Genomic DNA, 13,603 nt, shown 5'->3' with positions numbered 1-13,603 from the left:
GTCAGTCAGTCACTACTGATGTCATTGTCAAGTACTTCACCATTTGCTCCTAGCAGATTATCTATACTGTGCTGTTTCAAGTCGTGTCCTTCGTAAATATTACATAAGTTAGAATACATTTTAGAAATTCAGGTAAACTTATGTTTATTATTAATATATTACGTAATTATATTATTATTCGTTGTGTTATGTTTTATAATATATTTTACATTGATGTGAAATGAGTATATAAATTAATTTTTGTGATTTTCAGAATGGCCGGAGACTCAGTCGATGGATCCCAGCTTAAAGGCTTGTCCAAATACTTCAACAGCCAAACCAATGCTGGCAGAGCAAACGTGAGTTCAATTGTTCAAGATTTTTACCGCCTATACTGTGTGAGGTTATGAATCACTACTCCAACTCCATATCAATAGGATGCAATAATTTACTAATATAAATTGGTTTCAATCTAAAAAACAATATGTATGTTGTAAATCTGTCATATTTGTTTAGAGGTATGAAATAGACATCTTCAACATTATTTTCAATTAACTTTCTAGTTCAACAATTACTCGCTATTTTAAGAATCTTGTATTATGTCTCGAAAGATTTCCACAAAAATTATTGTGTAACACATTTTTTTTATATTACAGACTGCTAAGGCCACATATGCGTTCTTTGGTGCATTGATATTATACTTCACTCTGAAACCTTCCAAGAAGTAAATGGTGTCTTGTTTTATGAACTTTCTGTTGTTTTTACTTTTAGCCTTATGATATTAGTTTCATTAAGGGCAGTGTATATTTAGTAAATATTAAAATCATGTGAACATTATAATCCTTTTTATTGGACCCTGCTATTCTTTCCACATATTTCCGAAACTATTTGATGGTGTAACATTCCAATTAATAGGGTCAGCACTGAAAACAAGCCTTAAAGTTTTTGAAGACTCATTGAACAAGACATTTGTGGTCATCTGCATGTACCTCACTCTCACCTACTTCTACCACCAAACAGCAGTGCTTGTATTGTTGTATTCCGGTTTTAAGGGTGAAAGAGGCAGTGTGATTACAGGATATTGTGGCAGTCCTAGGACCCAAGTAGGCAACACGCGTGTGACACCCTTGGTACTGCAGGTGTTGATAGGCTGTGGCAACCACTTACCATCAAATGGCACCGCATTCCTGTTTAGTAATATAAAATAAAACCCTATATTATATTAGTAGTGTAAAAATATATATCAAAAGTTATAACCATTCAATGATGAATAGAACAAGTGCTCCCCTATTACTCTGTTATTAAGTTATATTGTTCTGAGATTCTCTCTGGCCTGGCATCTCTTTGGCCACCCCATTGCCCTTTGTCTATGCACTTTTATCTAAAGCTTGCCTAATCATTGAATACATAGTAGTGTGGTTAGCAATAAATTATTATACTTATTTATAATTAGTCTAAAATAAAAAATCACACATTGAAATAAATATTTATTATACTTATAGGCTTGTATAAAATAAACATAATGCTGCATTGAACAAATCATAACACAGAAATATTCAGATCAATTGTAAGACAAAAAAGTCTTAAGAAAATAGTTGTTCTTTTCTTATCAGATTACTCTTTGGTGTTACAAGAATAGTTTATTTTGGGAAAAATATAGCTTCACAAGGCATATATGTATCCATTGAAAAATATCATTAACCACGGGTAATTTCACTTGGGAAATTTAAATAATAGAAGACAAACCCATCAAATGTTCAATAGATACATCTTACCCTTTAACTATATATATTTTAGGCTACACTATAATATGCCGTATATTCACTCAAGACCTTTTCGTTGATGGTGAATCTTTACCTAGCCTAAACAAGATTCAATATCTCATGAGCGATTTAACTAATAGATTAGGCAAGCTTTAAACTCAACCTTGTTGAATAATAAAAGTATTAGGTAGTTCATTGAGGTATATTACGACATTGCATAGTGTGGCCGGGGGTTAAGAAGTTTCTAAATTCTAGTGATGTAAAATGAAGCCAAAGTACAGTTACATAGTACCTACTAACGTGACATCGATTATTTTGTGCTTTACCACTAATTTCCAGTACAAAATTTAATACTAATCGTGAAGCACTAGCACCAAAAAGACAAAATTATGAATGTAGCAAAGCGAGATCTATTCGTAGTGTATTTCTTACTAACAAACAAATATTGCGAAAGAAATGCGTCCCAATATTAATTTTAATTTCAAAGTGTATGGGAATCTAAATTAAAAGTGATTCCCGTAACAGTATTGCATTCTTTTGTGGACTTAGCAGATTTGAAAATAGAAAGACGCATTTTTGCTAACATTAATACAATTAATTTCTTTAATACTTTTGAAAGAACGTGAACTTTTAAATATCCTTAACTATCAAGTCCAAAATACCAGCGGATTGCAACATTAACATGACTAGTTCTTCATTTGTTCTGTAAAATTCAACATTAGTACAAAACCTATCTAACGGTACATTCTTATTGACCAGTTACAAATATTTCTAGATGTCCCAGAACAAGGTCCTTCATTGAAAATAGGTATAGTGTATTGATCATACAAAACAATTATAGTTCCGGCCGAAGAACGGCATCAGCCGGCTTTGACCAAAGTAAACCGAATTGAATTTATTTTGGAATGCACCTTCGCTTCGGCTTCAACCTGCTAAAAACACTCATCTCTGTGTGTACTAAACAACGTGAAAGAGCCACACATGGTCAATTTCGGCGAATTCTAAGACAACCTTCTTCAACCGCAACAATCACAGTCACTGCAAGCTCCTATTCACCTTCAAATATCAACCTAACCGTTAATATCTACGAACAAAAGCAACATAATTTTAGCAGACATAATATCTATGTACGTACGCTTGCATACGATATATAACATTTTAAAATTGAGTCTTCTATATATATTTTCATAAACACTTTTAAGGAAAGACATTTTTTGATGATATCCCGTGGTACACAGAAACTTTGTAAACTTACTGTGAATAGCGTGCAAGTTCGACTGTAATGTTTGTTTGAATGAGTTATGTTTGATATATTAATTTGAAATAAACCTTATCAAAATTTGTTATTGACAGAAACCAATGTGGTTTGATTTATTATATATGATTGATGATTGATACTGAATATAAAGTTATGAGTATTCATACATCCATAAACATTAAAACGGTTCGGACATTGTTAAAAGAGAATACGACAAAAATGGAATGTTGGCAGTGTTGCCTTGTCGTTGTATAGTTAATATTAATCACTAATTGTCACCAAACTTTATTGGCATATTATTTATTTAATATCGAGGATAATTGAAGGAGCCCACCGTGAGCTAAGCTGATTTAACGATACGTTGCAAAACAAAAGCTATTTAAATTCTTATTTACCTGGTATTTGGCTTTACTACGTGAAATTGTCATTTTTGCGTGTATATTTTATGTCTCAACAAAATTGTCAATTTTTCGTAAAGGCCAAATTAATCTATCACGGTGTGGCTTACTTATTCAAATACCGATTAAGCTATGGATGGAATGCTATAAAGGAAACCGAGCTAGAAATTGACACACAAATAACGTTAACTTATATTGATTCGACAATATAAGGAAGTCCGAAATTCATTATTAACATCGAGTATTCCGTTACAAATTATCGCGAAAATACAGTCCTTAAAATCTTGCCTATTTTAATTTTTTTTGCCAAAGTCCACATTTTACGCATTTTCTCATTATTATTATTGTTGTCGATGTTTTTGACGTCATATTATTATTTTTCAACTTAGTTTATTTACTTACTTTCGTTCATTCTTTAGCGACTACGTTATGAACTATAAATTACTATAGGAACGGCACTATGTGAACTTAACAAATAGAGTTCAAATAATCTATATTTAACCAGTTCAAAGTTCCGACTGCATTGGGCGTTGCCGCTCCGTTGTTGCCATAGGTTTGACGTAGGACATTGACGTGTTTAGACATACGTGGAAATTCGATACAATCCTGCTTTAATCCACCGACGGACTTCAAAACAGACAACGGAGCAATCGGGCCGGAGCCTTCATCATCAATGATATTTTGAGTCTAAAACAGCAATAAGACTGACGACTTCAGACGACATGTAAGGTAACATTAAAGCCACGTAGGGGCCCTGGTGACGGCGTAGAGTGAGGGTTGCGCGGGCGCAGGCGCGGCGTCCGCTTCGGAGTCAGACTCTTCTGAGGAGACTCGCTCCGCCGCGCTCAGGGCCACGCGCGCGTACTCGTCCGTGTCTATACTCTTGCAGAAGTGAATTGCGTATCTGGAACAAAAATACACGTGGCTATCATGTCAACAATAAAATCACACTTTTTACAACTCCAAACATCACTTTTAATGGACTCATTTATTTATCAGTTCAAATCAATAATCTACTTAAAGATTTGTTTAACCTCAATGTTTGTTGAACCTCGTTAGAAATTTTTATAAAAATTACTCTACCGGCCTATTTACTGATTTCCAGTAAATAAAGTCATCATCATTCTCCACTCACCTTAATTTTTCTCGTAATACTGATTTGCACGAATACCGCGGCATCTTGAGTAGGAAGAAACATGTGTAGCTCTCGGGCAAGAAGTGGTCAGGTGGGTGGTACTTGTCCAAAACCTGGAAACATAAAAAAGTTTCAAACATTATAAAATAACAATCTGGAATTCCCAAAGACCTATTGATATGTCTGTCTGACCTCTATCACTCATTCTCGCGTCTTCAAGGGCCGTGATGTTGCGAAGCCCGAGATCAGTGTAAAAAAATAAGCTAGACAACAGCTTAGCCTTTACATTCTGTATAAAAGATACCTACTTGATTTTTTATATCATTTTGATAGCGTCGTACATGCTCTAGAAAGTTCAAAGGTAACGTCCTGTCCTGCAGAGCGCGCTGTGTTCAGTGACGTCACAATACAGACCTGCAGCACGAAGTCCCGCTGCCTGGGGTCCTGCGGCGCCCGCGGCAGCCGAGTGCGGCCCCACACGAACCGCAAGAACAGCGCCCGCTCGCTGCCCGATAGCTCCTCCATCACCTCCCAGAACCACTGCACTAGGGGCGCGTTGGGTTCGATTCCTGCAAATATGATTCAGTTATATCGAAACAGCAAAGCTGGGTATTTATTAACCTATCTCGACCATTGTATTTGGTTTTCTACTTTTTATAACCAGACTGTAATTTGACATATGTTTAGATATAAAATGATTGTTATTTGAAAAATAAATCAAAGCAAATTATTAGTGAAAATTAAAATTATTTGCGTGTGGAGTCTTCCGTAAACGCAAATTGTTGTTAATTTTAGTGCTGCATTTCAACGAAAGTTTCACGTTTGAAAAGACGAGGTATAAAGTAGAAATATGATAATTAAAAAAAACACGTAACAATAGTGGATGGAATATTAGACACCTTTGTAAGTAGCGGAGGCCCTCAGCGCGTGGACAGGAATGTCAGGCGATCCGCACACCAGGGTTTCCAGCTCCGAAGCGCTGAACAGAGCGATGAGAGGCGCGGGAATAACCCGCGACATGCCATCGCGAACCGCGCGAACTTGCTCGTCGAACTCGTGCAGTCTAGGAAACAAAATTGAATGGTAGAATCCAAAACAAAACATCTTCGAAATTTTAAAGTGGGCATGAGAGAGTACCTGTAATGTAAAGCTAGTTGAACGTATTCATCCTTATTGTCCGGCGTCACACGTTTGTGTCGCGTCGACAACGGAACCTCGTGCCCCGCTGCCGACGGTATTGAGAATGGCAACTCCAAATTTTGCAACTCCTGTGTATGATAGAAAATAATCACACATAAAAATATGCAAACAATGGAGTCCTAAGGATGGATGCAGAAGTATATAAGAGGCATGATGACCTCGACATAAACAAAATTGACAATTTATTATAATGATAATATGGCCTGTTACAGGTCTGAAATAAGCAATTTATTTATTTATTATAACTGATAAAATAAAATAGTTAAAAAAGACATTGTATGTACACTGTCAAAATAAGAGGTTAACCTAAAGGATACAACAAGTAAATTGAAATTACACTTTCTGTAAAAGTCAAAGCATATAATAAGCATAGTTAGAATTTCTTAATAGAGATTGGTTAGACTTTCACAAGTACTTTTCATGTCAAATTTTAAAATAATTATTTATTTATGTTGGTTGGTGGATATATATATAGATTGTTTATGGATATTCTTTTTTGACCTATGATCATAACAGACAATCTCCCTCTCATCTGACCGTTCTCCTGGTTCCCTCAGCTGTTGCGCGTCTGAGTCCCCTTTCCTATATTTTCGTTTCCACTTCCCACGGACGTCAGCATCCCTAGTTGTCAGATCATGATCATAACAGATAATATCTATACCTTATTACTGGGCGTCATGTCTCTGATACAGAGTAGTGCGGGCAAGAAGTCTTTGTCCACTTCGGCCAGGTCTTGCGGCCTCAGAGGCTGACCCGCCAGTTGTCTCCACACGCCTTCAGCGAGTGAAAGAGATAGAGGAGAACCCGTTCGGATTGCTATACCCATTAGGACACCTGAAATTAAATTATAAGGTACTAGATGTTGCCCGGGGCTTCGCTCCCGTGGGAATTTTGAGATAAAATATAGCCTATCTTGGATAATTTACTTTTATAATGGTTAAAGAATTTTTGAAAACAATATTTGCGTCAATAAAAAATATATTCTTCGTTTTGTAAAATAAAAACAGTTTCAGTTTTCTCAGAACAAAAAAAAACTGCAAATAAAATCGGCAAAGTTTTGTGAAGCGCCCCAGTGTCTTACCCAAGAATCTGAAGCAATTGAGATGTAAAGGCGTGTTGGCAGTGGGGTTCAATAAGAATGCGTCTCTCGAGGCACCAGCGTCGCCGCGTCCATTGGGCGTCGCCATTAGCAATGGGAGAGAGCCGTTCTGAAGCTCCTCGCACATCTCGGCTATACTCTCGCTGTAGCCGCCGCCGCAGTCGTCCACACTCTCTCCTGAATACACCAAATTGTTTTTTATTACGGCCTGTTTCACCACTTTCTAATAAAATATCAAATTGTAATCTGATCTAACAGCTAGATAAATGTGGCCAAATTTATTTGCCTGCCAACACATGTGAAACACAATTTTAACACTTTTCTATAAGTTACGTATATGGCTATTATTTGCTTGGTCAGCAAACGGTGAAACGATTCTAAAGTCACCAAAACAATTAACGAAGTTTTCTATGTCAAATTCAATTACGCCCGATGTACCTAAAATATAAATGTCACCGCAGCAACAACGCAACCTAATTTTGGAGCAGTTTCAAACTGTCACAGCCTGAAAACTAATCCAAAAATCAAAATGCCTAAACTACACCTTTTAAGATATTTAAAAGAATACCCTAAAATTATGTTCTAATATTGCGAGTAGAGCATCGTTTTACTGCCTGCATGTAAAGACTAACATGACCGCCCACCCACTCACCAACAAACTCGACCTTCCACAACTGTCGTCAATCCACTCACCAACAAACTTGACCTTCCACACTCTGTTGGGCAGTGCCAGCGCGTCCTGCGTGAGCGCCGGCAGCCGCGCCACCATCTGACCGAACACGGAGCGCATGCCCGCCGCCCCCGCCAGCCCCGCGCCGCCGCGCCGCGCCCGCCGCGCCGCCACCCGCGATAGCTCCACCACCGGCCCGTGTTGGCGCTCGCGAACCATTGTCGCCATTATTGCCTGATTTTATTCAAGTTAATATATATTCATTACAATAATATTAATAAATATTTTAAGATATATATTTTTATATGCGCTCTGACGCTCAATAGCTAGGACAAAACCGGAAAAACGCACAGGTGAGAAATACTTTAAGATATGTATATATATATACAGCTTGTCAAGAAAGTGAAGAAACCAAATGTACTGATAGACAAAACATGCTTGTATGGTATTGAAATATAACGTTTCTCACCTTTCTAAAAGCAGCTTCTTTGACGCTGTAAAACAACAACGTTCTGAGTTGATCCAGAGGTCCATCTAGTATCAACAGCGGCAGCTTCGGACATACCAATTCCGAGAATTGATGTAACAACACCTGTTAAACATAACGGCAAAATCTTTTGAATTCTCTCTTTTGATATACATATATACTGTGTTGGTGATGAAAAATTTGAGAAAAATGTAGACATGCAAAATAAACGCACAGTTTAACAGAGACCACTACGACCTATGGCAGGCCATTGAGACAAGTTGCCTTCTTCCTTGTCGCATACTGAGTTCTCTGTCTGCACATGCGAAGACAAAGAGGGAAAGTAGATTGATCGTTTCGGTGGGACTAAAACATCATAGATCATACCAGCCTATTGCAGACGAGTTGCGGCGCCAGCTCCCGCAGCAGATGGCACTCGAGCGGGGCCGCGGGCGGGGGCCGCGGTGCGCGCGCAGCTTCCACGCACAGTGCCACTGTGTGCGCACTGCCGCACGCCACGCGCGTTACGCGTTTACCCTGACAAAAACACATTTAACTGTAGACAGAGAAAAGTATTGACATCGTGATACCATTTCGCTCATACAAGAACAAGAAACGCGTATTAGAAATACTCGATGTGCAACTAGACAAAGCGCTTAAATATCTTTTATCCCTCACCGATGGCACCTTTTATACGGACAGTTTACCTTGATTTGCATCTTAAGGAGGTTAAGCAGAGGGTCTGCTTACTATATAGTTTTATTTGTCATTGTAATGAACACAAGAAAACATTATTTATATATTCAGATACAAAGTTCTATCAACTCTTTCGATAGATTGACACACCATTATTATCATGGCAAATAAAGGTATTTAACAAAATACAGAATAGTCCAGTACGCACCTGTAAAGCCATCAGAAGTCTCGGCCTCTGCGCTGCCAGCGTAGTGCCGTCCCCGAGTTGTCCCTCATCGTTGTCACCCCACGTATAAACTTCGCCAGTATCCGTACACGCGACGCAATGTAGACTCCCTATTAGAAAGTTTATATTTTATTATCACAAAGCGTATGTTAGTTTGACTGTTCTTTTTATATTATTTACAGATCTTTATTATTCCAAATAAAACATTCTTGAAAACGGTGAATTTAATGGTAAAAGCATATTTAGTTGGGACAATACGCTTAAGGTACTCCTTATTTATATTGTCTATAGCATACTTGCTATAAAAACAGAAATGGAACATGTACGGTATCGTGTTATATATTAAATCGATGAATTGTATGTTTTGGACTTTCTATACAAAATAATACTATAACAACAAAAATGAGTTTCCTACCTGTGGCTATAGACACGATTGTCTTTCCTTGCATACCAGTGACACGCATTGGTCTCCGCACGTGTTCGTAACTGCCGTGTCCTAATCTGTGGTAGTCCCCTTTTCCCCTAAAAATTATAAAAATCCTTGTTAAAGAAAATAGTCGAAGAAGACTTCACCTGCGCTTTGAAAGTCGGTAGTCATTTAAGTAAATTGTTGACGTTAATAAGTAATCTATTAATTTTAAATTTGATAGGATAAATTTACAAAAAAGTTTAAAATGTGTTACCATGTGTACACGCTCCCACATTGGCACAAGGCGACAGAAAATTGAGATCCACATTCGACTTTAACAACACGTAACCCTTTGAGACAGTCTATGCGCATTGGTAATTTGCATCCTTCTGACCCTCCACGACCTGAAAATGTATAGAATTATATACTAAACTAAATTTACAGTAACAAATTGATTGTTCCAAGTGGAAACCTACACTCTGTCATCTCAGTGGGAAACAGGAGTGATAAAAAAAACTCCGCTTTTTCTTGCGAGTCCTAACAAATAAACAATTTTCACAGTACATATCGTCACAGGTAATTAACCTAAATATACCAAAATAAAACATTTATGAATCATGAAAGTAAATTCCCTAAAAAGTCTATGTTGCAGTAATATCGTAAAAAAAAACATAGTAAGATTATTAAGAAAATCAGACTTTCGGATTTGATTGTATTTCATAGGTGTTACAGTTACCTAGTTTCCCGTAATCTCCGTCGCCCCAAGACCACACGTTGTCATCGTCAGTGATGCAAAGAGTTTGAGCGTCGCCAGAACCACACGCTACATCTATGACCCGATACATTGAAAGGGCGTCCACCTTTCAATCCATGTAAGAAAGGTATCCATGTCAATACTAAAACACTTATCCGAAACGATTCAACATATTTTTATATTTAAAAAAATATTGGTCTATACTGGTTTATACTGGATAGTGTAATTTAAATAAAATATAATTTCTATGCAACAGTATGTACTGACTGGTGCTTTAAGAAAGCACATGTCCGAAGGTATAAAGAAAAGTGAGCGCAGGCCGGCGCCTGCGTCCTGTAAAATTACGTGCGTAGACATACTCAACAACCAATTTAACATATGTTTAAAGCTAATAATGACTATATGGAAAATACACATACTATAATAAGAATCTTACCATCTTAGGAACTAATTGGTCCTCCGAGTCCCCATGCCCTAGGCGTCCATACCGCCCTTTACCCCACGTGAATATGCGGCCGCGAGCTGTCAGACACGCCGAGTGAGCTCCTCCACAGGCTATGGCCACCACTTCCATACCGGATAATGCTGTTATCAACTTCGGACGATCGTAGCTCCTGATACATAATATTGCAAAAAAATACTGGCCATTAAGAATATAATTACTAGTTAAAATAGGAACGCACTGAAATCAGGTTAAAAATGAAAATGTGAATAAATTTCCGCTCAGTAATAAAGTCTATGCTTACACTCGATTCCCGTGGCCTAGTTTGCCGTCTTCACCTTCACCCCAACTATAAACGTCACCGTCAGCTGACAAAGCCAAACAATGTTTGCCACCAGAATTGCAAGCCACCTGTAAAAAAGCACATATTAAAAGCATATATTATTAAATATTTAACTATACTAAAATAGCTTACTTTCTGAACAAGAAACTAAATGATCTTAAAATAATTACCTTGGTAATGAACACATGTTGAATAGAAGCTAATAGAGTTGGTTGGGATACTGAATCTATGCCGCCTATTCCGAGGCGCCCGCCAGCACCATATCCTGAAAACGAAATTACTACTGCTTGCACTTTATGAATATATTTTAAAAACCTTATATATCGAAGGATCGATATGAAGAGTTATGTCTTGACTTTAACCCCCTCTAGTTTTAACTTTAGCGCCCTTGACCCAAGCAAGTTGCCCCTGATGGTTTTAACGCTCAGACCAGCGATATACTGCCGTACCACCATAATTGTTATAACATTTGTCCAATTCCGTAGATATACCTGCAAACTTGTTACATATAATGTTAATTCTTACCAGTAGCATACACCTTCCCGTCAGGAGTGACGGCAAACAAAGTCTGTTCCCCTCCCACCAGCTGGGCGGGGTTCAGCGCCGCGAGGGCGAGGCAAGGGGTGGGGGTCCTGACCTTGGCCCCCTCCACCCCGCCGAGCTGGCCCCGGTGGTTGTGGCCCCAGCCGTACACCGCGCAACCGCGGGTACTGCCGTTCCACCAGCCCGTCCAGTCTTCGGGACGTCTGTTGGGTTTTTATAAAATAGTTTAAAAATGTGCTAAAGTTTATAATTAAAACACTAAAAGATAATGTCGAAGTTGAGTTTATCCAAAATTATAGGAAAATCAATTTATTTATACATACTTATTTATGAATACAGCAGAGCGAATCATTTATATTTCAGTCAAAATTGACATACAGTTAATGTCACACGTGAGACAACAATATCAAATATGTATAAGAGCGATTTAGTTAAGAGCTCAATACTTACTTATTAACCCAATGCAGCAACTGCTCATCATGCTGCCGTGTGAATTTGGTATTATCCTCCCACGGGTACTGAGCATCTGTGCTACTCTCTTCCACGTTATAGACGCCCAAATCGGACAACCGCTTCCGGACATCGGCTAGGAAGGTCATGGGCATTTGCACTCGGCGAATGAGAGCGTCGGCCGTGCGAATGCATAGACAATATTTCTTGAACCACGTCCAACGGCCCGCTTCGGGCCCGTTGCAGACGCGCGTGTCCATGCGTAGGCCGCATGCTAGCCAGGCTAGTTCCTGTGAGTATATATTGAAAGAATTTTATAAAAGTCAAATGAATTAATGGACATATAAAAATCTGTTTTTGTTTTATTTATTTTTTTATTGTTGGATGTTTATCTATAATGTATATGTTATAAAAATAGTTTCGTTGAGATGGCATCCCAAAACACAAGTCTAGAACTCCCAAAGTAAGTTGAAGACTTGAGTTATACGAGGCTAGTTCAATTTGTGTGATTTATATGTATATTTTTCTACTGTGAAAACAGTAAAATTACGTGCATAACATGATAAAGATACGGAAGTCCGTGGCCAGCGTCGCAATTACAAATCACACCGCGTACATACCAAAGACGAACCAAAAATAATGTAATGGCATGGCTTCTTCTTTTTAAGGCGTTATGGCTATTTATATAATCTGAAACTATGTGGTATTAAACATAGTTAACCTTAAGATAATGCGTATGCATCAAATGTGTTCCGGATCTGAGCGCGGGCTCCTCGTGTTCGTACTGGGTTTGCAGCAGCTGCGGCAGATGATGTAGGGCGGGCGGGGGCCCGATGCCGGCGTCGCCGCTGCCTCCGCGGCCGCACACCACTCCGCGCAAACGACGGACGCACCAGACTCGACCCCGCCATGCTGCGGATCACATTCAATTTACCTAACATGATTTTTAAAATCTTCAAAGGCATTCAAAATCATAAAAGGAATCATTCTGTCAAAAACCGTCAATCAAAACAAAGACAATTTAAATACCGATAAGTAAGATCAATAAATACAATATAAAAGTACTCACACAAAGTCGGCATTTGCGCACATATGGCTAACGCTTGGGCCAACCTGGGCGCCAGTTGGTGATCGTTCGATATGGCCGCCAGCAGCGGGCCGTCCAACAAACGCCACGCTAGTTCTACAGATGGACACGATAGCACATATCGGTCTGAACCACTCTCCTGGAAATAAAGATCTCTCTTATAGTTGTATTCCTCACAGTTGAAGGTCGTGGCCATTATGTGGAATGTAATTTGACGACTTTCAAGTCCTAGCTGATAAATGACCAACGAGACAATGGAGAGTGTAGTTTCCTCACGGTGTTTTCTATCATCGGAAGCCACCATTACTATGGGTCAAATGGTAATGGTCATGAAATGGTAACCACAATTACTATGGGTCAGATTGGTATACAAACTCACGAGTAGGATTAAAATTCCTTTATTCAATTCATGGAACCTTTTCAAGGTTTTGAAAGTTGTTTCAATAGTAAAAGAGTATATTGTATTACGTATAAGTTGGTGCGTCATAGTGGAACCTTCCTTCATGAGCATACTTACAGCAACTGAATGGGTTGGGAGTATTGGATGAGCCGTGAACCTCCAGCCCCATCCGTTAACTGAACCATCACTTGTGAATCTCCAACGTAGTTCGTCACCTGTTTGACCAAATCGGTACGTTAACATACCACCTGCCTAAACCTAAAAAGTGGCAAGTTTGGTTGCTAC

The 13,603-nt window shown here is 38.6% G+C and overlaps 2 protein-coding genes across 5 annotated transcripts in view; one reads left to right on the top strand and one right to left on the bottom strand.

Annotated features, from left to right (window-relative positions):
* The first annotated feature begins 1 nt into the window (after position 1).
* Neb-cGP lies at positions 2 to 819 on the top strand. The gene is made up of 3 exons (XM_053745418.1): positions 2 to 132; positions 254 to 338; positions 636 to 819. The coding sequence occupies exons 2-3, from the start codon at positions 255 to 257 to the stop codon at positions 705 to 707; spliced, it is 156 nt and encodes a 51-aa protein (XP_053601393.1). The 5' UTR covers positions 2 to 132; position 254; the 3' UTR covers positions 708 to 819.
* Positions 820 to 1,453: 634 nt separating this feature from the next.
* The window catches only part of HERC2 (HECT and RLD domain containing protein 2), a 40,463-nt gene continuing 28,313 nt past the window's right edge, over positions 1,454 to 13,603 (bottom strand). For all 4 annotated transcript variants that reach the window (XM_053745404.2, XM_053745408.2, XM_053745407.2 and 1 more), the window contains exons 68-89: positions 13,436 to 13,533; positions 12,901 to 13,057; positions 12,553 to 12,743; positions 11,832 to 12,121; positions 11,364 to 11,584; positions 11,009 to 11,103; positions 10,800 to 10,906; positions 10,490 to 10,667; positions 10,036 to 10,159; positions 9,574 to 9,703; positions 9,306 to 9,412; positions 8,873 to 9,000; positions 8,356 to 8,505; positions 7,972 to 8,094; positions 7,526 to 7,736; positions 6,815 to 7,009; positions 6,395 to 6,567; positions 5,671 to 5,801; positions 5,433 to 5,596; positions 4,948 to 5,102; positions 4,534 to 4,646; positions 1,454 to 4,302 (exon numbers count right to left, since the gene is read on the bottom strand). In XM_053745404.2, coding sequence (XP_053601379.1) covers positions 4,134 to 4,302; positions 4,534 to 4,646; positions 4,948 to 5,102; positions 5,433 to 5,596; positions 5,671 to 5,801; positions 6,395 to 6,567; positions 6,815 to 7,009; positions 7,526 to 7,736; positions 7,972 to 8,094; positions 8,356 to 8,505; positions 8,873 to 9,000; positions 9,306 to 9,412; positions 9,574 to 9,703; positions 10,036 to 10,159; positions 10,490 to 10,667; positions 10,800 to 10,906; positions 11,009 to 11,103; positions 11,364 to 11,584; positions 11,832 to 12,121; positions 12,553 to 12,743; positions 12,901 to 13,057; positions 13,436 to 13,533 — 3,410 coding nt within the window. In that variant the 3' untranslated portion in view covers positions 1,454 to 4,133. The remainder of the gene's footprint in view (positions 4,303 to 4,533; positions 4,647 to 4,947; positions 5,103 to 5,432; positions 5,597 to 5,670; positions 5,802 to 6,394; positions 6,568 to 6,814; positions 7,010 to 7,525; positions 7,737 to 7,971; positions 8,095 to 8,355; positions 8,506 to 8,872; positions 9,001 to 9,305; positions 9,413 to 9,573; positions 9,704 to 10,035; positions 10,160 to 10,489; positions 10,668 to 10,799; positions 10,907 to 11,008; positions 11,104 to 11,363; positions 11,585 to 11,831; positions 12,122 to 12,552; positions 12,744 to 12,900; positions 13,058 to 13,435; positions 13,534 to 13,603) is intronic.

Source organism: Plodia interpunctella, chromosome 5 (genome assembly GCF_027563975.2).
Source record: "Plodia interpunctella isolate USDA-ARS_2022_Savannah chromosome 5, ilPloInte3.2, whole genome shotgun sequence".
Taxonomy (NCBI): domain Eukaryota; kingdom Metazoa; phylum Arthropoda; class Insecta; order Lepidoptera; family Pyralidae; genus Plodia; species Plodia interpunctella.
Note: the sequence above shows the minus strand (reverse complement) of the source record. Positions and strands in the feature narration are given on the sequence as shown.